Here is a 22,476-nt window from a genome sequence, read left to right as displayed (position 1 = left end):
TTGCTCACCGCCCATTGATGCCGGACAGCATGGCCAATGGTTAGGAATGCTGTGAACTGTATTCCAAAGCATCTGGAGGGCACCAGCTTGGGGAAGACTACACTAGTCTTTCCCAGAGCTAAGCTCTAGGGTAGCTTGCAGTCACAGACAAGTAAGGTAAAATATTAATCCACCAGTACTCCTGCAAAATATCAGTGCTCTTGCAGAAGAACTTATAGGGAATATAAACCAATGGACCTTTATTTTTGTAAGACTCTTTGCTTTGAATCAGTAGCCCAGGATTTTGCTCCCAATGCCTAAACTAGGGGCAGGATCCAATGCGACACGAGCGTTAACATAAATCACGTTGCAGCAGTGTAAGGAACTTCTAGGGCAGCGCCAACAGCATTAGCTGGCGCGACAGGTATTCCATGGAATTGTGTTGCACCAGCTAATCCTGTTGGCGTTGTGCCAGAGGTCTTTTATGCTAGCACAACGTAGTTTACATTAGTGTTTGCATCGCACTGGACACTGCCTTATATTTGGCAAGAGCTGAAAGGTGATCTTGTACAGAAGTAGAGCACCAATGCAATGCAGAAAAGATGAGACTGGCAACTATTTTATTAGCTCACTTGACACTTAACTCTCCCCATCTCCTCTCCCTGAATCCTCTATGGAAGATTCTCTCACTCTGTCCCAAAGAGAATCAAGCACAACAGCCCCACTAGCATAATCAGCAGAAGCAGAAAGGCCCCTTCCCACACAACTAAGGACACCCAGCAGGATGCTTCAGTCAGCTAGAGAACTCCATTTAGGCCTGCCTCTCTCATATGTATTTGCTGATTGGTGAAGCAAGGCTCACCCTCCACAGAAGAAAAGGCCACTGAAAGATTTCAGTCCTAGCCTCTAAGAGGGCAAGCTGTGTGAAGCTGCATCATCAGCAGAGAGCAAGGTGGCCCCTGCTGGCAGAGTGAATAAATTCGGGAAGCCCACAACACAGGTCCGTGGTTGCCTTTGGTTTGATCCAAGCCTCAGGGCTGGGCGATTTTGGCAGCCTCTGCCTTGATAAGCGCAATTAGGTCTTGGTTGATGAGGAAGACAAAGCGCAAGCTAGCAATCTAGGGAAGAAGGGAAGAGGTTATCAATTTAAGAGGGGGAGGGAGAGGACAAGCAAACTTTTTATACCCTATCCTAATCATTTCCCCACCTCCTTGAGGAATAACCAGCTACTATAGGGGCCTATAATGTCATCCCAACCAGACAGCTGTCAGGATAAATTAACCTCAAGGCTTTACCACTGTAGTTTTCTGTCTCTCAGCTAGCACCAGGCTCATCTTAACAGCAGCTGAACAACTCCCCTTACCCCCTTCATTTATAATATCTAGAATCAGCTGACTCTGCAAAATCAGAGGAGCAGCAGCCAGACACAGGTAAAGGCTTCTACCATCAGGTGGACCTGCTGGAGAGGTGCTCTGAATACCAGCTAATCCTTGTTATGAGACCAACAGCCAAGAAGACAATCTCCAGGCGAGATCCTGTTTCACCACAAAGCACAGCTAGCCCCACTTCAAGACTCACCTCAACCACCGAGTTGTTGCTGAGTTTCCATTTGCTGCCGCAAAGTACAGGGCGCCCATCAACATAAATGGGTCGTCGGCCTTCGTTTGCTAGGAAGAAGTCGCCATTGTTCTTCAACTTGATGACACCTGTGTGTGTGAAGAGGTGAGGAGAAACTGAACTTTGCGAGGGGAGGCAGGAAAAGCAACTCCAAACTGCTTGTAAGGGATGCTTCCTAAGCTGAGGCCACAGCTGATGCATAGATTTGAGGTGTTGTGATTATAGCAGTTTAGACACACTGCCCTCCCTTTACACTATTCTAATTAGACATTATGATACTCAAAAGTGAAATGGTCAAGTTAATTCCACCACCACGACCTGAGGCTTTAAATCTGAAAACTGTGCAAGCTGAAAAGTGCCATTGAATTTGGACTTTTCAGAATGGGTTTTTGTGTTTTTTTACAGTAGGAAAGCGAGAAAGTTGGCTGGAGTTTATGGAATTCCAAAAATTGCCTTGAAGACATCACCTGACCACCAGCTGCCAGCCCTGTGCAAGGCACAGCACTTGCCCCACATTCTGATCCTTGCAGCAACCACCCCTAAGGCACCTTGGTACCGTAAGACATTTGGGTCAGGAACCATAGAAAGAAACAAAACATCTGGATTCTCAACCCCATTCAGGCACTCGACAGGTGCCTTCTCTTCCAGCCCTACCTCAGTTTCACACAGCTAGTCCCACAAAATCATTCTCCCCCAGCAAGTCAGAGGCAGCAGCCCATTCGCCAATACCTTGCTTGCGAGATATTTTCCATGCTGGCCCCTCCAGTGCTAGATCCACGTCAATCTGATTGTCTTTGGTGGCTCTGCCAAGCGTGATCTGGAAGAGGAAAGGAGCAAAACTATTCACACTCTGCCTCCAATGAAGCAGAATTTTGCTCCAAGGAAAAATTGGCATAGCATATAGTTTCTTATTTTGTGTTAACTAGCTAAATTTGCATTTTGTATTTTAAAAAGGATACTGAAGCTGTCATTATTTGATAAGATGCAGTAGGAGGACAGGTGAGGGTAAAAGATGGACAGTAGAAGTGAATGGCTATGTGGGAAAACCTGCTTTAATAAGAATAAAAGCCTGGAATTTTTCAGGATGCTGAACTCTGCACTAGATATCACATTAGGTACAAGTAGTGCAATAGGAGACGTATAGAATCCACACAACCCTGCCTATTATCAACTTTACTGTTGGTAGAGTTTTGTCCTTCTCTGAGACTGTCACAAGACTGTCACTGAAAAGTTGCCAGTACCTCCCAAATCAAAAAATGTTCTTTTATAGAAGATTCAGCTCCTCAGAAGCACACACACATTGAATATCTGAAGATACTCCCTGCTCATGAGAAGCAGACAGTTCTACAACCCTTGAGAATACACTGAAATCAAATACTATTCTTTAGAAATAGCTAGGGTCCCTGCTAGGATAATTAAAAAAAAATAAGGAAAAAAGTTTTAAATCAGGTATCAAACATGGACTCTGAGACCCTGTTACTCAACTATTCCCACTTGCTCCCCTTGATACAACCCTACAGTGAAAAGTCCCGCATCGTCTTAAACTAATGAGCTGAACTAAAGACTGGGCTCACCTCCCGGGAGCGCATGAGGTAACGCACCATCCTTCCACGCAGCACAGCCAATGTCTGGTTATCAAAATCAGGGGAGCTCATTCCTGATCGAAAGAACGGAGGGATTAGAGGGGGAGAGCCTCTGGAAGAATGGGGTAACTAACACCAGACTTATAGGCACAAAGCATGATGGGGGGGTGTTTTAACACCAATCATCTCAAGAGTGATAGTCTTCTGGCCATACCTCAGTCCCAGAGTTAGCCTCCTACCCCCATGACCCCTCCTTACATGTTCCCATAAGAGGCAGCTTTTAGGGACCTTTCTCACCTGTGATACTATCCACCAGCACCTGCCATTTGTGCAGTTCTTGCTCCAGCTGCCGGATTTCACGCTTCTGTCTCCGGTCTGCCACAGTCAACTCTGCGAGGGAAAAGGCAGCAAGTGCGACAAAGAGATATTTGAAGGAAAGGCGAGATAAAAGTTATTTTAAATACGTAATCATCATAGGCCAAGGAAGAGGCAAGTGCTCTTGGGGTGGGGATATCTGCCTGGTTTTTGTCTAGGACCACTAAGCAAGACTGGGGAGTTAGATAAGGAGAACAGTAACAGTGCAAGCCTGTGCGTGTCTGCTTGGGAGTAAGTCCCACTGAATTCACTGGGACGTACTCCCAGGTCTGTTTTTATCAGATTGCAGCCTAAGTTTCCTTATGTATGGAATATGTGAGGCACAGCAATGCTTTTCTTCCTTAGTTGTTCAAGAGGGATTCTAAGCCCTACAAGCCATTTTGATTTTAGGAGACCACAATGTATTGCTACATTGTTGAAAAGCTGCCTGTTATGGACTGAGATACAATGGTCAGAGCCACACACAGCCTATTATACAGAGCTATGGAGAGGGGGGCCATGTGAAGCGGGGGCTTCTTTTTGTCCATACACTGCTCTACATCACAACAAGCAGAATCCAACTCACCATGCTCCAACACTTCATCTCTTACGTCCCTACAAAAAGGAGAGAGGGAGAGGAGGAGGTTAGGCAGACTGTGAATTGCTAACTGACCTCTCCAGTGCCAGTACCAATTCTGCATTTACATTGCCCTGCCCCGTTCTGAAAAGCAGATTCTATAGATACACTTATCAGACACAGGAGCTGGGACGTAGAGTCCAATAACTAGTATCTGACCTAGGCCTGGGAGGTCCAAACGCAAACATCTCCTCTCCCAGAGATCCAATGGGTAGCCTTGGGCTTTTACTCACACCATGTCCTTACTTGCGCAACGGGAAGAACAGTGGCCTGCCTCAGACTGTTGCTGTAAGCCTTAAGAAGGCTCTTCACCCACCAAGCCAGACCAGGCCAGGAATATGGATGGCACAATGGTCTATCCCTAAGAGGAGGGGACAGCTGGTCCTACCCACACCCCTTTTACTTACTTCAGCTTACTGTCGTCAATCATGTCTTCAGCATCAGAAAAGTTGAGCACCTGGTCTCCTTTGGGCAGCGGCTGCACTGAATGTGATCAGAGAGGGCAAATGGCAGTTTAGTATCCCAACATGAACCTCGGCCTCGGACATTACTGGAAACAGATATGCTTGCCTTACCTGTCTGATCATCCAGGAGGTAGTACTGCTTCATGAGTTGCCAGTGCGTCTGCAGGACTTTGGCAGTGCGTGAGGGGTAGAAAACCTCAGGGTGTTTGTGCAGCAGGTCCTGGAACGTATCCAGAGTGGGCTGGCTGGTCTGGGAAAAGAATGGGAACAGGTCAGAGCAAGAACCACCACTATCAGGGCAGGTTCTCATGTTTATTTTCACTTACAGGGATCTTCAGGCAGCTTTAAATATAGCTCTAGAAATGTTACGTATGCCAAAGATCATGTCAACTTTAGGTTTTCCTGAAAGACCATGGCGGTGAAATTTACATGCAATGACACAAACTTTAAAATGGCTCTGCCTTGGTCTCAAAAGATGTATAAACAAAAGATAACAACACAGAGACACAAATACGTATATGCATAAAGAAGAGGAAACTGGTGGTAGCCAGGGGTGGTAGCTACGCTGGGGTGGTAGCAAGAAAGCCAACATGCTATAGCAAAAAGCAAAACCCCATCAAGGCCTCTAGCAAACAAGTCCTGGTAGAAAGGGGGCTATTCTGAACCCTGCCTTGCTTTACTTTAAGGTAACTGGGGCTAGAGGTTCACACACCCAGTTACTGATCCTTACCGAGCCGACTTTGCTTAGCAGCTGCTCCTCTGCTTTGCTGAACAGCACTTTGCTCTGCATAGAGGCAATGGCTTCAGGATGCAGCTGTCGCATGGCCTGGCAGGACAGCCTGCGCAAGAAAGGAGAGAAAGAGACTAAAATCCATTGATTAGAAAGAATCGGTGGAAGCAGGTGCTCCCATGCCGAACAGCTCCCAGCAGCATTCACACACGAGTTTTTAAAAAGAGACTTTAAAAAAGGAGATTGCTACCTCTCCATCTCGCTAATGCCAAGATGGAAAAATTGGACAAAGGAAGTCACCTGAGTACAATGAAAACATCCTCCCCATCCCTTTAAGCTAAGGGAGACACTTAAGTCAGGGTCCTTAAGCCTTCAACAAGCCTCCCCCAGCACCTTAACTGTAGAAACGTGCGCAGGACTGCCTTCTGAGTAAGGCTCAAGTATGCCAAACAAGCATTTCACAGTAGTTCAGGCACTGAAGAACTAGGAAACACGTGCTTTCCACTCAGATCACCTCCGCTCTCAGCAGTTCTTTGAGAACATTTGATCTGCCATTTTGTCAGGAAGTCCCTGTTTAAGAAAAACTGGACTACCTCCCCATGTTAAGCAAATGTGCAAGAGGGTGCTGAATATCAAATAAGGTCTTAACATTAAGTATGAAATGGAATATTCAACTGTATTGTGAATAGCCAGGCACTTGTCCATAATGCTTAGGCTGGATTCCTATGTGTGAGCTCTTTGGAAACTGGGATTCTACACTACTTCCCCAGTGTTTCACTTGTAGCTCTACCTAGCCAATAGTGTTACAAATAAAACCTATTTTTCTGCTTTCACTCTTCCAAATCTGTTGAGGACTCTGCTGAGGACTCTGAGCCTCTGGGACAATCGAATGACTTGCAGGTATGGAGGAAAAACTCTGGGCCACTAACCACCCACTGCTGTGGAGCACCTCTCCACCACCCAGTCATTAAGGGATTCCCACTCTTGCTGCAGGGGAGGGATCTCCCTCCGACCCAGAGAGGCTGAAGAGTAAGGAAGAAAGAACAGTAAGGCAACTACGTGTGCACTGAGGGGAGTGAAGAAATCCTTTTTTTTCTTTTTTATAGATCTAATCCATAATATTAAAAATAAAAACACAATCTTTTAACCATCCGTGTCAAGTTGTCTTATTGACCACTGCCACAAGGAAACATGGGTAAGTGGAGGAGAAAAAAAAGGTAAGGATTGATTAATATATGTGATAAAAGGTAACCATACCCCATCAAACTTGTCTGTACTAGACAAACCACACACAACTTTGCTGTGTTGCATTAATTTCTCTGACAAGGCAATTTCCCGCACTCTCGCCATCCACTTTTGCATGGAAAGATTATTAGCAATTTTCCACTGAGCTGTAACTTCCATATGCGCTGCAACTACTAACAGAGTGACCAACTCCTTGTGGATTATAGGAACACCTAAGTGGTTAGTAAGGGACAAAAGAACATGGGCTGGAGTAGGAAACAGCAGTTGCCCTATAATGTCAAAAAAATTCCCAGACAGCTTCCCCAATTTTTTTTTACCAGCTTATATGCCCACCACATATGCATAAAGGAACCTACTGTACTGCAGCCTCTCCAGCAAAGTGGTGTAATGGAGTTATCGATCAGGTATCATTTTAGAGGCATCCAGTGCCATCTAAAGAGCCCTCTAAGAGCCACCTCTTGAATTCTAGCTGGTGTTAAAGGAGGTTGAGACCACATTTGCATCCATTTATGTTCAACATTCTTAATTTATAAATCTTCCTCCCAATCCAGCCTTCTATTACTAGCATTGCCCACAGTGGCATTTATTAACTGTTGATAATATAACGGCAGCTAAACCTTTCATAGATCTGTCTGCTGCAACACAGTGATGTTCAAAAACTGTTAAACGTCACTGTGATTCATTAGTTTGATTAGTTTGTTTATTAAAGAGCGAACTTGGACTAAGTAGAGCCAATTATGTGGGGTATTTCCTAGCTATATGTGCAAAGATTCCTCTGTTATAGGTTGACCTCTAACAAGTAGGTCTCTAATTCTATATAGCCTTCTCCTCCCACTTCCCATATTGGATGTACCGATTCTATCCCTAAAATAGGTCCAAGAAGGGTGTGAGAGGTGCAAGCAGTGGGGCAAGAATTTTTTCCCACCTCTTCCACACCTTCGTAGTTGTTTGAAGAAAAGGGTTGTCAATTGGCTTTATTTTGGGCCATGAGGGAGAGAGGAAGGGAATGAAGAAATCCTTGACAGACAATTGCCTCCATACAGCAGTGGCGTTGAGGGCAAACATAAAGAAGCCCACTGTATGTATCACCACACACACAGCCCTCCATTCCAAGAATGTACTTGAAAGTAAGTCCCACTGATTTCAAAAGAATTTACTTCAAAGCAAGAGCATTAGGATCTCTGTAAAGGAAACTACTGTAAAGGAATGCACATTTCTTTTCCAGTGTAACAGAACGCTTTGCCTCCCACTACAGGCTGCTGTGGTTCTGCTCCTCAGCTGGAGATAGCCCAGGGCTGCTGGGTTCAGAAGGAAGCACTCTGGCCCTTCCCCGTGCTTGGAAACAAGACATTCCCTTGGTAGGAAACTAGGTTGTGGAGGATTAGGAACCAACTCAGCACCCACACCACCCACTTTGAGAACCATGGTTGTGTGGGAATGACAGGACTTACTTGGAGATCACGGGGTCGTAGAGCAATGCATACCATCTCTCCTGGATTTCCCGTATGTTAAAGCGACAGCTGAACTTCACCCCCAGGTGCACAGAGGTCAAGTCATTGGTCTTCAGGGAGAAAGAAAAAAGAAAGAAATGACTCCCCACTTCCTTCCCAGCATGAAACAAATGTTTCCCCATCTGGCAATCCAGGAATCGCACTGCAACTCACACAGATGCCCAAGTCTAGGGTAGGGGCAGCAAATAAAGAACATATTCTGGTTTGAGACATGCAGACTATAGCAGGCACAGAGCAACCCTACTGGCTTCAAGTATTTTGATCTTAAACTCAACACAGTGGAGGATTAAGGAGGAGCAAAAAGGCAAGCACAGAGAAACACTGGGAAGGAACAGATGGAATTGTAACATGGAAACAAATGCATGAAGCTGGACTGGACTCAGTCAGATCACTGGTCCATCTGCCTCAGTACTTCTACACAAACTCGTAGGAGCTTGCCAGGAGATGTGGGAGCACAAGGCACCCAGGCTTTTCCTCAGGTCCAGGAAAGTAGTCAGGCCCATATGGCATAGACAGTGGTCTTGCAGTATGCGATGTTAAAGATCCGCAGGTAGAAATCTGCCTGGGAGCCCCATGGAAGCCACCCTGGACTTCTTGAAGAAAGAATGGCATCTGTGATTCAAAAACCGCTCCTGACGCAATGCGGATCTTGAGATTTTTTTAGAAAAACAAACCAACGGAACCCTTGGCCCTCTCCCTGGCCTAACCCTGCTCCAGTACCTGAAGCACAGCATTGATCAGCAACAGATCATCGGTGGGTTTCCAGCGGCCCAAATCCTTGGTGACCTGCAAGGGCTGCTTGCTCTTCTTCATCCGCTTGGCGAGGCTGGGGTTTGGAGCTGGGCTTGGAGCGACTGGCGCAGAGACGGATTTGGACACCTGAGGAGGCAGAGAGGTTGCAACAGGCACACCATCAAGGGAAGCCAAGACAGCCTGGAGAGCCAAGTCACAAAGTGGCTGTGGACAAAGTTCAGAGCAAGGTCATTCAGGGGCACCGGCAGCAGCCAAAGGAGGCCAGCCCTAGCCAATGTGGTCGGTGAGGGAATCCAAAGCCCAGCATTCAAAACCACAAGGCAACAGTTCTGCCATGGTGGCTCCTCCCCAACAGGGCACCGGGGTCACTCCACTCACCTTCTTCTTCTCGCTAGAAGAGGGCTCGCTGCCGGAGCAGCGCCCGGGCTCCACCCCACTGGGGCCCTTGGCCCGGCTGGATGATTTAGCAAGGCTGCTCTCTACCAGCTCATCATCAAACTTCTTCCGCTTGATGAACCTAGAATGGGAACAGCCACACTGCCGTACGCTGTTGCAATAGGTTAGCTCCTCACAATGCCCCCATCAGCACGACTGCAAACCATGGGGGTGTTTCCACCAGTGATTTGTGGCCATCCAGCAGCCACCCCGGAGCTTCTCAGGGAAAAACTGGATTTCCTGAGGCTGCTTAAAGTCAGATTCTTTTTCTTAAGTCAGGTTCTCCCCGGTATAGTTGCTGTGTGCCCCGCCCCCAACATTTAGCTCGGGTATGCTAGCCCTGCCCAGGGGTGTGCCTTTCACCGTGCTGAATGAGGCTTGCCCTCTCAACGACCACAGAAATTAGAGAAGCCCCTCAATCGACACGGCACATATCAAAGCCCAATTCCTTAAATGCGATTAAGCACGATCTCGAGGCTCCGATTTATTGCCTCAGGACATAACTCCTTCACAGCTTCCTTATAGAGATCCTGTGCATTAAAAATGGGGCTAGTTTCAGTCTCTTTCTCACAACAATTCCATTAATGTCTCCTCAGAAGTAACTCCCATTGTGGTCAATGAGGTCCTGTGGGTTAAAATGGAGGATGGTTTCTGTCTTTGTGTTCTCGCCTCCTTTCCCAGCACAAGCATGTGTGTGTCTACTTGGAAGTAACTCCTATTGTGTTCAATGAGGCTTGCTCCTGAAATGCAGGTGCATCTGGACTTTCAGGGGAAAGGCGAAAGGGGCGGGAGAGGGGGGAAGCCTCCCTTATTGGTTGAGTAGGCCCTGCCAATCAGACGACGTTCACTTCAACCCCCACCCCCACCGGGAACTATGTCCTGTGAAGCGATTTTTACTGTTGTGGAGAATCTGCTCATGGAGCCCTGCTCACAGCAAAGCCGATTCCTTTTAAAAAATCCGGTACTCCTCCATTAGCTTGTCCTTCCATTGCCATAGAACACAGCCCATGTCAGCCTGGGGCATCAATGGATATCCTGGAGGCCCAAGTCTACAAAAGGGTTCCAAATGGATGTTTGGGAGAAAAGCCTGGCCTTACGGGAAAATTAATCATGTACCAAGCTGAACGGAGCATCTTTGGTTTTTAAATCAACTAGCACCACAACATGCAGTATTTATATCAAGGTGGAAAACCTTTTTTGGCTCAAGGACTGGATGGTCACTTGGAAAACCTCCTAAGGGCTGCATGCCAGCAGTGGCCACAGCTAGAGCACAAGATGGGCATAGCCAGTCCCCATCTCTCTCTCTCTCTCTCTCCGTGTCTGTCTCTCACATACGCACACACTCATACAGACATATACACCTTCCCAGTCCCCCTACCTCCTCAGCTGATCCATGCAGATCAGCCAGCTGATCCATGTGGCAAGCACCTGAAGGACGGAGAAGGCCTGATCTTCATCCCCATCGCAGCGTGCTGGGAGGGAAGGTTACGAACTCCCCATCCAGCGCACCACAACGGGGATGAAGATTGTGCCAGAGGAAGGGCCCCAGCCTGCGAGAGTGCTGCAGTCCACATTAGACTGATGGGCCAGAGGTCCCCAGTCTCTAATTGACAGAGCCATAACATCTTGGGTTCTTTTTCTAATCAGGGGAGCTTTTAACGAGTAATACTTTGCACCAAGTTCACTTTTCTCCCTCACAGTAACTCAACAGTGGCATCTAGGCCATACTGCAACAAAAAATGTTGCAATCCCACTTTAAAAGGTCAAAAAGCTGTACACTCATCAACACAAGGTACTGTACAATTCCTCAGTTGTTGTTGTTCAGTCGTTAAGTCGTGTCCGACTCTTCATGACCCCATGGACCATAGCACGCCAGGCCTTCCTGTCCTCCGCTCTCTCCTGGAGTGTGCTCAAGTTCATATTCATTGCATCGGTGATGCTATCTAGCCATCTCATCCTCTGCCGTCCCCTTCCCCTTTTGCCTTCAATTTTTCCCAGCATAAGGGTCTTTTCCAGGGAGTTTTCTCTTCGCATTAGGTGGCCAAAATATTTGAACTTCAGTTTCAGTATCTGTCCTTCCAATGAGCACTCAGGGTTGATTTCCTTTAGGATGGACTGATTTGACCTCCTTGCAGTCCAGGGGACTGGTAAGAGTCTTCTCCAGCACCACAGTTCGAAAGCATCAATTCTTCGACGCTCAGCCTTCCTTATAGTCCAGCTCTCACAGCCATACATTACTACTGGGAAAACCATAGCTTTGATTATACGGACCTTTGTCGGCAAGGCGATGTCTCTGCTTCTTACTATGCTGTCTAGGTTTGCCATAGCTTTCCTCCCAAGGAGCAAGCGTCTTTTAATTTCATGGCTACAGTCACCATCTGTGGTGATCTTGGAGCCCAAGAAAATAAAATCTGTCACTGCTTCCATTTCTTCCCCTTCTATATGCCAGAAAGTGAAGGGGCCAGATGCCATGATCTTCATTTTTTTAATGTTGAGTTTCAAACCATCTTTTGCACTCTCCACTTCCACCCTCAACAAGAGGCTCTTGAGATCCTCTTCACTTTCTGCCATTAGGGTGGTATCATCTGCGTATCTGAGGTTGTTGATAATTCTCCCAGCAATCTTAATTCCGACCTCTGATTCATCCAACCCGGCATTTCTCATGATGTACTCTGCATATAAGTTAAATAAGCAGGGCGACAATATGCAGCCTTGTCGTACTCCTTTCCCAATTTTGAACCAATCGGTTGTTCCATGTCTGGTTCTTACTGTTGCTTCTTGACCCTCGTACAGGTTTCTCAGGAGACAGGTAAGGTGGTCTGGTACTCCCACCTCTTTAAGAATTTGCCAGAGTTTGTTGTGATCCACGCAATCAAAGGCTTTAGCGTAGTCAATGAAGCAGAAATAGACTGTTTTCTGGAATTCTCTTGCTTTCTCCATGATTCAGCGAATGTTGGCAATTTGATCTCTAGTTCCTCTGCCTCTTTGAAACCCAGCTTGTACTTCCGGTAGTTCTTGGTTCACATACTGGTGAGCCTAGCTTGTAGGATTTTGAGCATCACCTTGCTGGCATGTGAAATGAGTGCAATTGTACGGTAGTTTGAACACTCTTTGGCATTGCCCTTCTTTGGAACTGGAATGTAAACTGACCTTTTCCAGTCTTGTGGCCACTGTGGAGTGTTCCAAATGTGTTGGCATATTCTTTTAGGATTTTAAATAGCTCGGCTGGAATACTGTCATCTCTGCTAGCTTTGTTGTTAGTAATGCTTCCTAAGGCCCACTTGACTTCACTCTCCAGGATGTCGGGCTCAAGTTCAGTGACCGCACTATCATGGCTATCAGGGACATTCAGATCTTTCCTGTATAGTTCTTCTGTGTCTTCTTTCCATCTCTTCTTAATCTCATCTGCTTCTGTTAGGTCCCTGCCTTCTTTGTCCTTTATCATGCCCATCTTTGTACAAAACGTTACCTTGAGATCTCTGATTTTCTTGAAAAGATCTCTAGTCTTTCCCATTCTGTTGTTTTCCTTCATTTCTTTGCATTGTTCATTTAAGAAGGCCTTCTTGTCTCTCCTTGCTATCCTCTGGAACTCTGCATTCAGTTGGATACATCTTCCCCTTTCTCCCTTGCTTTTCGCTTCCCTTCTTTCCTCAGCTACTTGTAAAGCCTCCTCAGACAGCCACTTGGCTTTCTTGCATTTCTTTTTCTTTGGGATGGATTTCGTTGCTGCCTCCTGAACAATGTTACGGACCTCCGTCCATAGTTCCTCAGGCACTCTGTCTATCAGGTCTAATCCCTTAAATCTATTCATCACCTCCACTGTATATTCATAAGGGATATGATTTAGGTCATACCTGAATGGTTTAGTGGTTTTCCCGACGTTCTTCAATTTAAGCCGAAATTTAAATTTTGCAATAAGAAGCTCATGATCTGAGCCACAATCAGCCCCAGGTCTTGTTTTTACTGACTGTATAGAGCTTCTCCATCTTTGGCTGCAAAGGACATAATCAATCTGATTTCGATATTGACCATCTGGTGATGTCCATGTGTAGAGTCTCCTCTTGTGCTGTTGGAAAAGAGTGTTTGCTATGATCAGCGTGTTCTCTTGGCAAAACTCTATTAGCCTTTGTCCTGCTTCATTTTGTACACCAAGGCCATGCTTGCCTGTTATCCCGGTGATTTCTTGACTTCCTACTTTGGCATTCCAATCCCCTATGATGAAAAGGACATCTTTTTTTGGTGTTAGTTCTAGAAGGTGTTGTAGGTCTTCATAGAACCGATCAACCTCAGCTTCTTCGGCCTCAGTGGTTGGGGCATAGACTTGAATTACTGTGATGTTGAATGGTTTGCCTTGGATTCGTACTGAGATCATTCTATCGTTTTTGAGATTGTACCCCAGTACTGCGTTTCCCACCCTTTTATTGACTATGAGTGCTACTCCATTTCTTCTAAGGGATTCTTGCCCACAGTAGTAGATATAATGATCACCTGAATTAAATTCACCCATGCCTGTCCATTTTAGTTTGCTGATTCCCAAGATGTCGATGTTCAATCTTGCCATCTCATGTTTGACCACCTCCAGCTTACCTTGATTCATTGATCTGACATTCCAGGTTCCTCAACAATATTGTTCTTTACAGCATCGGATTTTCTTTTCACCACCAGACACATCCACAGCTGAGTGTCCTTTCCGCTTTGGCCCAGCCGCTTCACTCTTTCTGGCGCTGCTTGGAAATTCCCTCTGCTCTTCCCCAGTAGTATATTGGACACCTTCCGACCTGAGGGGCTCATCTTCCGGCGTCATCTCTTTTAGCCTTGTGATACGTTCCATGGGGTTTTCTTGGCAAGAATACTGGAGTGGGTTGCCATTTCCTTCTCCAGTGGACCACATTTTGTCAGAACTCTCTGCCATGACCTGTCCGTCTTGGGTGGCCCTGCACGGCACAGCTTATGGCTTCACTGAGTTGCGCAAGCCCCTTCGCCACAACAAGGCAGTGATCCATGAAGGGGGGGCAGTGATCCATGGCCTTAAATTCAAGGGGGGCACAAACACATTCTCCATCGGCGAGCATATTGTTTTTATCCTGTGTAGTGAATTTGTGGCAAGCTCAAAAGAAAAAGAATGAGCAAGGCCTTGTCTAAGACATCGTGTGGGGCTTCGGAGGCACTCAGAAGTATTCTTGTAGCTTCCAAGCATCTCTAAAAAGGGCCTTTTCAATGGTGGCACCTTGGATGTCAAATACCCTCCTCAGAGAAGCTCATCTGGCAGCTATATTGTGGTTGGCAGCTGCATTGTGGTCTTTTCGGTGCCAAGTATGGACCTTTTTAATTTTCTGAGGCATTTTAGTTCTGCAGCTTTTACTGTTAAATCTGTTATTTTATTTTTAGGTCTTTACACTGCTGCTGTTTTTTACTCTTACTCTCATTAGATACTGTAGTTTTAAACTTGCAAAAGTTTTATACTGTGTTTTGTCAGGTTGCTGTACTCTATGGCTTTGTTGTGAATCACCCAGATTGGTTTGGCTATTGGGTGGTACAGAGATGTAATAAATAAATAAATAAAATCCAGTCCAATGACAGCATGAGACTCCATCCCTTCCCCAAGTCGAGGGAAGAGCTGAGGCAGTGGCAACCACAGATTCTGACTGGTTACCAGCCAAAATGTTTAGACCACTGCTTAAATTGGTTGACTGTGCTACCAACCAGATGACTCCATTAATGGCAGCTGGAAGGAGGAAAGAATATTTAGCATTGTTCCAGATATCCTAAAGGGGCCATTCAAAATAGGTTTTATTTACAGTGGGGTTCCAATGGCAACTCTGCATCTGCCAGACTGTTATTTACCTACTTTTCAGCACTTGAATTCCTGACAATTTATTTTATTTATTTAAAACATGTTTTGAGGCAAAGCCTCCTTAAGGAAGTTTACAAGGTAGAAATTTGAAGCAATAAAGATGCGATCCTGTCATATTTAGAGAGAAAAAAGTCCTATAACTCCCAGCATGTGCCAGCCATGGCTGGCTGGAGAATGCTGGGAGCTGTAGGACTTTTTTTCCATCTAAACATGCATAGGATTGCACCCTAAGATATAAAACTAAAACAGCAACAGTAAAAATGTTAAAATTAAAAGGACGCCCGTTCATTTAAAAGCATATTGGAAAATCCAGGTCTATGAGGCCTGTTTAAAACAGTTAGAGAAGGATCCACACATATATTCCATGGTAGGGCATTTCTCAAGAGTGGGGTCACTACAGAAAAGACCCTATCTCTCGTGTACCCACTCAACTAATAAATCTATATAATATTAGAAGAACTACAAACAAGCAGCATAACCGATATTCTACACAACCGGTTCAGTCTCCAAGCCAAAGAGATGCTCAGACACCAGGTGTCCTCCTTTTCCCTGGACCACCTTCCCAACCACACCCAGCACTGTACCTGGAAGAACTGCGCCGTTTTGGAATGGCCCCCGAAACCTGCGATGAGCTCCTTTTTTGTCCTGCCAGAGACTCTTCGTCTTCGGAGCGGCTCGCTGTGCCCGACGCCATCAGTCTGGAATCCAGCACGTCTACCATAGAAAGAGGAACATAGAATCAGTGCTATGCACTACAACAACTCGGATTTGATCCCATGATGGATCAATTTTAACTATGTGACCAATACTGGATGCTGCAGAGGAAAGTAAAGATTTTTTTTCACTCTTTCAGACTGATTATAGCAGCTTCCCCAACCTGGTGCCCTCCAGATGTTTAGGACTTCAGTTCCCAGCAGTCCCAGCCAGCATGGCCAATGGTCAGAAATGCTGGGAATTGTAGTCCAAAACATCTGGAAGATACCAGGTGGAGGAAGGGTAGATTATGGATTCATCCATATCCAGGCAGCCCCAGACATTGAGAGGAACTGAGTTTGGATCACATTCCCTAAAAACACTTTAAGCCTTCCCACCCTGGTCCCTTCTAAACATTTTACATTACGACTGACATCATCCCCAATCACTGGCCATGTTGTCAGGCTGATGGGAGCTGTAGTCCAAAACATCTGGAGGTTGAGGGAGGCTGATTCCTTAACATGCACCTACTGTTCCTAAACACCTTTACTTGGAAATGTATCATTGATTTCCAAGGAACTTACTTCTAAGTCACTATTGTTATTATTTGACAGATGACATCTTCCATGGCAATGGTTTGGTGGGACAGAGCATAATATGGTGAACAAAATATTATACTTGGAGCTAAGAGGCTTGGTTTCAAAGTTTTGCTCAACTTTGGACCTGGCATGGCCTATCACTCACTCAAGTCTCAGTTCTGCAACTGTAAAATGATTAACAAACTTTTCTTCATAGGACTTGTGTGTGGGATTGTTTAGTGGTTTGTTTGTGGGTGGTGGTTGTTTTTGGCACCATCAACAAATTTTTAGATGCTAAGGATTTTTCCAGCCTTGCTACAAAACTGCTCATAATAACCGCATGTTGTGTGAAAAGAGGTTTCCTTTTCTTAGCGTTAAACAGCTGCCACGGCCTAAAGAAATCTTCAGAGCCTGGAACAATTTCCACATAAACATGATTTAAATCTGTATACTTAAAGCACAAATCTGTAGTAGACTAGCTCATAACATAGTGACCTGGTTCGCATGATCAAAATAAGCCAACATGGCTTGTTTAAATCAGTGGCATGTGCTGGGCACCGTTAGCCTAATTACCCACCATGCATGGCTTTTCATGTCGTCTGAACTCGGGTGGCATGGTTTGCTTGAGGGGGAAACAACCCTCCAATATCCATGGCCTGTTGTTGGGTTGAGAGTTGTTTCCCCCTCAAATAAGCCATGCTGCCCAGGTTCAGACGACATGACAAGACACGCACAGGCGGGTAATTAGGCTATTTAAGCCACGGTGGCTTGTTTGATCATGTGAATTGGCCCAGTGTTATGTATTTTTAAATATTCATCTTTCATTTGATACAGATGATGGAGGAATCTCAGGCAAGTGAGAAGCAAACAGATTAGGAGTTGTGTTTCACGTAGTCCCTGACCTTAAATTATTTTTGTATTTTGCAACATGTTGAAAGTACTTTTCCAACAGCAAGGCCAAAAAGTGTTGTTGTTTAGTAATCCTGTCAAAATGCAATTGCAATGCTATTACCACTAAAAAAAATTATCTTTGAAGCTCTCAGATTTGCAAGAAGGGGAATTAGCTGTGTAGCAATATTATTTCAAAATACTATTTCTAGATGAATTTCACTCATCAGTCTAAAAGACAAAGCCTTTCATACTTCCATGTCCCCCAACCCCAAATCTCCTATTTCTCCATTTCAGGCTCCAGACAAAAAACTCTCTGCCCCCAATTTTAACACAGATAGTTTATAACTTAACTGTTAAAAGAGCCTTGCATGACTATTCCCACTTTGTCAATTTAATACACATCTGTGGACCATAGGGACCTAGTTTAAAACACACCCCAAAGCCTCACATTTAAACATACAAACATACACACCAAACTACACCAAGCTAATCTACCCACTGCTGCTTTAAACATCTTCATGATAATCCACTAGTTAAGAACCCACAAATATTTCCTGAAATTAGGTGGCAACTGTCTACCTATTTAAAAGAAAGTGCATTCAATGGGGTTTACTCCAAGGTTAAGTGGGTATAGGATTGCAGCTTTACACAGCAATCCTGTGCATGTCTACTCAGAAGTAAACTATTAATTGCAGTGGGACTTACTCCCAGGTAAGTGTGCAAAGGACTGTAGGCTTAGATAGTTAATTTGAAATAGCTGGCTCCCTATTCATAGGGTTATATCCAGTGCTGGCCATCCACCACCAGAATGAAAGCCAATTTAACCCATAGTCGCTAACACAGGTTTAACTGAAAGAGTGGGAGAAAACCCTGATTGTGAATACAGCAGGAGGGTTAAAAAGGATCAAAGAGCAATGTGGTCTTTTGGGTGTACACAGAAGGGCATAACTCGAGCTAGTCAGTTATGATCCCCTAGACAGGATACTGGAGGAGGATAACTGCATATAGTGCTTTGGAGTGTTCACAGCGGCTTGTGTACATCATCTTAGCAACGCTGTAAGGTCAGCCAGCACTCTTGATTCCATATAGCAGATGGTGGGGCTGAGGTTAAGAAAGGGTAGGCAGCCTTAGGTCACCCAGCAAGTTCATTGTCAAGGGGAAACATTTGAAACAAGGACCTCTCAGCTTACACCATTATTTAGTTTTATTTTATTTATGATATGCTGCTTGACAGTATTTCTATTCTCATGACAGCTAACAGTTCATAATAAGCAATACAATAACAAGCATTGTTTGTTAAAACAGCAGACACAATAAGGGGAGGCAGGCACAGAACAAACACAATTCAAATGTTATCCAAAAAACAGGTTTGGAAAAATCTTTTCCTGGTGCCAAAATGTATCAGAGTAGGTGCCAGCGCTCACTAGGGTAGGTAAGTATGCTGAAATGTATGGCCGTGACCCTAGAGAGAGAATTCCGAGGATGGGATGCCACAACTAAAACGGTCCTCTTTCTGTCAAAACCTGCCTCATCGCAGAAGCTGGGGGGTGGGGGACACCCAAAGATGACCTCAGTATACAGGTGGGGTCACATGGAAGGCAACGCTCCTTCAGATAACCCAAACAAGGCCTGAAAGGTAAGCACCAGCACTTTGAATTGTTCTCAGAAACTGAACCAGCAGCCAGAGCAGTTGCTTTAAAACTGGCATGACACATTCTGTTGAGCCAGTCATGATTAGCACAGCAACCTAGCAGATATATTTTGAACTACCTGGAGTTTCCAAGGAGGCATCAAATGTAGCTCCACCTAGAATGTATTACAGTCCGGGGGACCACAAATGTTGGCTTAGTTCACTAGTCAGCCATTAGCTGAGGTCATCACCAATTCCTTCCCCTGCATCTGCTGGTGAAAGGTGCTTCGTACCACGGATGCCACTTGAGCAAAGTTGGATCAGTGACAACAGCCGGGCCTGATCCTTTAGGGGAAGTGCAACCTATATCCAAAACAGGTTGAACACCACCTCCCCACTCAAATGGACCACCCATCAACAGTACCTCGGTCTTGCCAGGATTGAGCTTCAGTTTATTGGCCCACATCCAGTCCATCACTGATCCCTGGCACCAATTCAGCACTGCCTCACCTGAATCAGATGAAAAGGAGAAAGGGAACTAGGTGTGATCAGCGTACTGATGGCACCACACTCCAGATCCTTAGATGACCTCACTTAGTGATTTCATGTAGATGTTAAAAGCACTGGGGACAACAGGAACCCTGCAGGACCCAATACTGTAAAAGCCATGGGGTGCCCTTCCAGAGCACCACCTTCTAGAACTGGCCCTCCAGGGAGGAGTGGAACCACTGAATCTCAGTGCCCCAAATCCTGGATATCTCATTCAGAAGGATACCATGGCAGATGGTACTGAAAGCCACTGAGAGGTCCAGAAGAATTAGCGGAGTCACACTTCCATCAGGGTGACCAAGACTGTTCCAGTGCCAAAACCAAGTCTGAGCAACCCAAGAAGCTCCCTCATACCAGGTCAGACCATTTGTCCACCTAGCCCAGTATATCTATTCTCCAGGGTCTCCGGCAGAAAAGAGCTTTCCCTCAGCTACTACCTGATCTTTTAAAACTGAGACACCAGGGACTGAATGTACATGCAAAGCATGTGCTCTACCACTGATCTTTGATCCTGCCCCAATGGATCTAAAATAATTAATCGGTCTCATTCAAGAGTGTCTGGTGTTGCATAGCAACCATCTACTCCTTGCCCCAAAAGGGGATATTTGTGACCAGTAGTTGTTACAGACCTCAGGGACCAAAGAAGATTTCTTTAGGACGGGTGTGACAAACCACCTTTTTCAAGGAGGCCAGGACCAGGCTCTCTTACAAAGATGCATTAACAGCTTCCTGGATCCTGCCTCCTGCTGGATGTCATTAAGCCCAATGTTGCACCAACTCTGGCATAAAAGGAGTCCAGGATTCACTTCCCTACTCAAGCAAGCTGGGGGTTCATGCCATGCCCTTAAGAAAAGCAGTTCTTCACATGCCAAAATGAAAACAGCAATTTCACAGTTTTAAAAAGTAGTGTGATGTAGTGGCTAGAGTGGCAAACTTCAATCAGAGACCCAAGTTCAAATCTCCACTCAATCATGAATCCCATGGGCTGGTGGCCTTGGGCCAGTTGCCACCTTTTACCTGAACCCAGGGGTGGGCAACTTGTGGCCTTCTTGTGGCCCTCTAGATGTTTTGGGCTACAACTCCCATCAAAATTGTGCTTGTATTTGATTTAATCAAGTTTTTATTTACCTATGATTGCAAGCCACCTTGAGTGCCATTTTCTCAGCAGAAAGGCAGGGTACAAATTAAACAAACAAGTAAACCCTAACCAGCATAACCAATGGTGAGGGATGATGGGAGCTGTAGGCCAAAACATCTGGAAGGCGCCGTGTTGCCCACCCCTGTCCTAGCCTCTTTACAGGGTTGTTGTGAGGATAAAACGACCAGGGCGAGGAACTTTCTATGCCACTCTTAAGGTCCTCAGAGGAAAGGGCAGAACACAAACGTAATTAAGGACACAATCCTATGCAAATTTAAACCGAAAAGGGCCTACAACATAGCGGGCTGAGGCATAGCGGGAGCTGTAGGTCTTCTGCTGCCTAAACTTGCACAGGATGGCGCCTTAAGGCACTTTAAGGGGCAAACAGGCGCGAACGACGCCTGTCCGATCCGCGCAAGCGCGCCAGGCTGGCGAGGTTTCGCCCCGACGCCGCCGAACCGATGAAAGCGCCGCGCGCATGTGCAGTTCTACCACCCACCCGCCTTGTCCCTTGTTGCGCATGCGCTCTCTACCCGCCCCAGCTGTTTTCGCCTCTTATCGGACAAAAGTAAAGGCTCCCCCTGCCTACTCTTGGCCCTTCTCTGAGGCGGTTAAAAAGCCTGTAGCGCCAACGCCTCACCATTCCCGACCGTTATGACGACGACTCCTGTCTCTCTCCAGCGTCCACCTCGGAGACGCGAGAGAAAGCTGAATCACTTCCGGGCAGAGAAGAAGAAAAAGGAACAAAAACACCCCACTTCCGGTTTGTCGTAGGGAAGCCGAAGCGAAGCCAAGAGGAGTGTGGGCGTTCCTCGTGGATGCTTGCGTGGCGCGGCCATCTTGGTTAAGGGCACAATTCCAGTCATTAGGGCTGCCCGGAAAACTTCGAAGGCGGGTTGCTATGGCGAAGTACTTTCCCGGCCGCGGCACCATGGCAACATGCCCCGATAACATTTTATATCGCTAATTTCTTTATTTTTATATTAACAGGGCTGACATGACGGGCTCGATTAGCAATAGATTCAGGACAGACAAAAAGTACTTCTTCTTATGTCACATGTGGGATTTACTGCCACGAGAAGTGGCGACGGTCAACGGCTTAAATGGCGTTAAAGAGAATTTAGGCAAATTCATACGTCTGTCGTTGGCTATAATACATAATAGGAAAAATGGAGCCTCCATGTTCAGAGGCAGTGTATCCCTGAGTACCCGCTGCTGGGGAACAATAGCAGAAGAGGGCCTTTGTTTCCTCCCTGCTTGCGGACTTCCCCAAGGCATCTGTATGGCCTCTGTGCTGGGCTAGATGGAGCTTTGCTCTGGTAAATAGAGATGGGGACAGGAGCAGCAGGAGTTGGCTGCTTCATCATCACCTAGAAAGAGAAAAGCATCTCAAAACAGAGGACAAAACACAGATGTACATTAATTTTACATATGCTAATTTATAGGTATACAGTCAGGGCCAGAAATACTGGAACAAGGATAACTGTTTTGGCAGTTGGCCTCTGTACACCACCACATTGAAGTTGAAAGGAAACACACCCAGATGGGAGCGAAGTCAGAACTTCCAGCTGTAATTCAAGGGGTTGGACAAAAGTGGGTCACTAACCATTCAGAAAGTACAGCCAGTGGCATGCACCCCCCCCTCATTGGGGGCTCATAAATAATGGAACGAATGGCTGACAAGCAGCTGCATGGCCAGGTGTGGCCTGTTTCCTGGGTGCCCCATGACCAATCAGGCAGATAAAAGGCCTGGAGGTGGTTCTGAGTGTTACATGTGCATTTGGTAGCTGTTCACTGGAACTCCCAACATGAGGTCCAAAGAGGTGTCCATGCGA

General features: G+C 45.9%; 1 protein-coding gene across 2 annotated transcripts; it reads right to left on the bottom strand.

Annotated features, from left to right (window-relative positions):
* Window positions 1-584: 584 nt before the first annotated feature.
* MCRS1 (microspherule protein 1) lies at window positions 585-21,340 on the bottom strand. Of its 2 annotated transcripts, XM_084837298.1 has the most exons (15): window positions 21,282-21,340; window positions 19,379-19,464; window positions 15,747-15,876; window positions 9,252-9,390; window positions 8,841-8,999; window positions 8,061-8,170; window positions 5,365-5,473; window positions 4,746-4,884; window positions 4,578-4,653; window positions 4,120-4,148; window positions 3,477-3,569; window positions 3,171-3,253; window positions 2,326-2,413; window positions 1,558-1,685; window positions 585-1,097 (listed from the first exon to the last, which is right to left on the bottom strand). In XM_084837298.1, the coding sequence occupies exons 3-15, from the start codon at window positions 15,854-15,856 to the stop codon at window positions 1,011-1,013; spliced, it is 1,350 nt and encodes a 449-aa protein (XP_084693424.1). In that variant the 5' UTR covers window positions 15,857-15,876; window positions 19,379-19,464; window positions 21,282-21,340; the 3' UTR covers window positions 585-1,010. The 2 variants fall into 2 exon arrangements, with proteins under 2 accessions (XP_084693424.1, XP_084693423.1); XM_084837297.1 differs by lacking the exon at window positions 19,379-19,464.
* Between the last annotated feature and the right edge of the window lie 1,136 nt (window positions 21,341-22,476).

Source organism: Heloderma suspectum, chromosome 2 (genome assembly GCF_057233095.1).
Source record: "Heloderma suspectum isolate Gila_16-S chromosome 2, 16-S_ref, whole genome shotgun sequence".
NCBI classification, from domain to species: Eukaryota; Metazoa; Chordata; class Lepidosauria; order Squamata; family Helodermatidae; genus Heloderma; species Heloderma suspectum.
Note: the sequence above shows the minus strand (reverse complement) of the source record. Positions and strands in the feature narration are given on the sequence as shown.

What these genes read in the sequence shown, in the direction of transcription:
- MCRS1 (XM_084837298.1), bottom strand. Translation starts at nt 15,856, where the DNA reads ATGGCGTCGGGCACAGCGAGCCGCTCCGAAGACGAAGAGTCTCTGGCA. An exon ending in AAACGGCGCAGTTCTTCCAG is followed by an intron (nt 9,391 to 15,746) that starts GTACAGTGCTGG and finishes TTCCCATTCTAG; the next exon opens with GTTCATCAAGCGGAAGAAGT. An exon ending in AGATGAAGTGTTGGAGCATG is followed by an intron (nt 3,570 to 4,119) that starts GTGAGTTGGATT and finishes TTTCCCTCGCAG; the next exon opens with AGTTGACTGTGGCAGACCGG.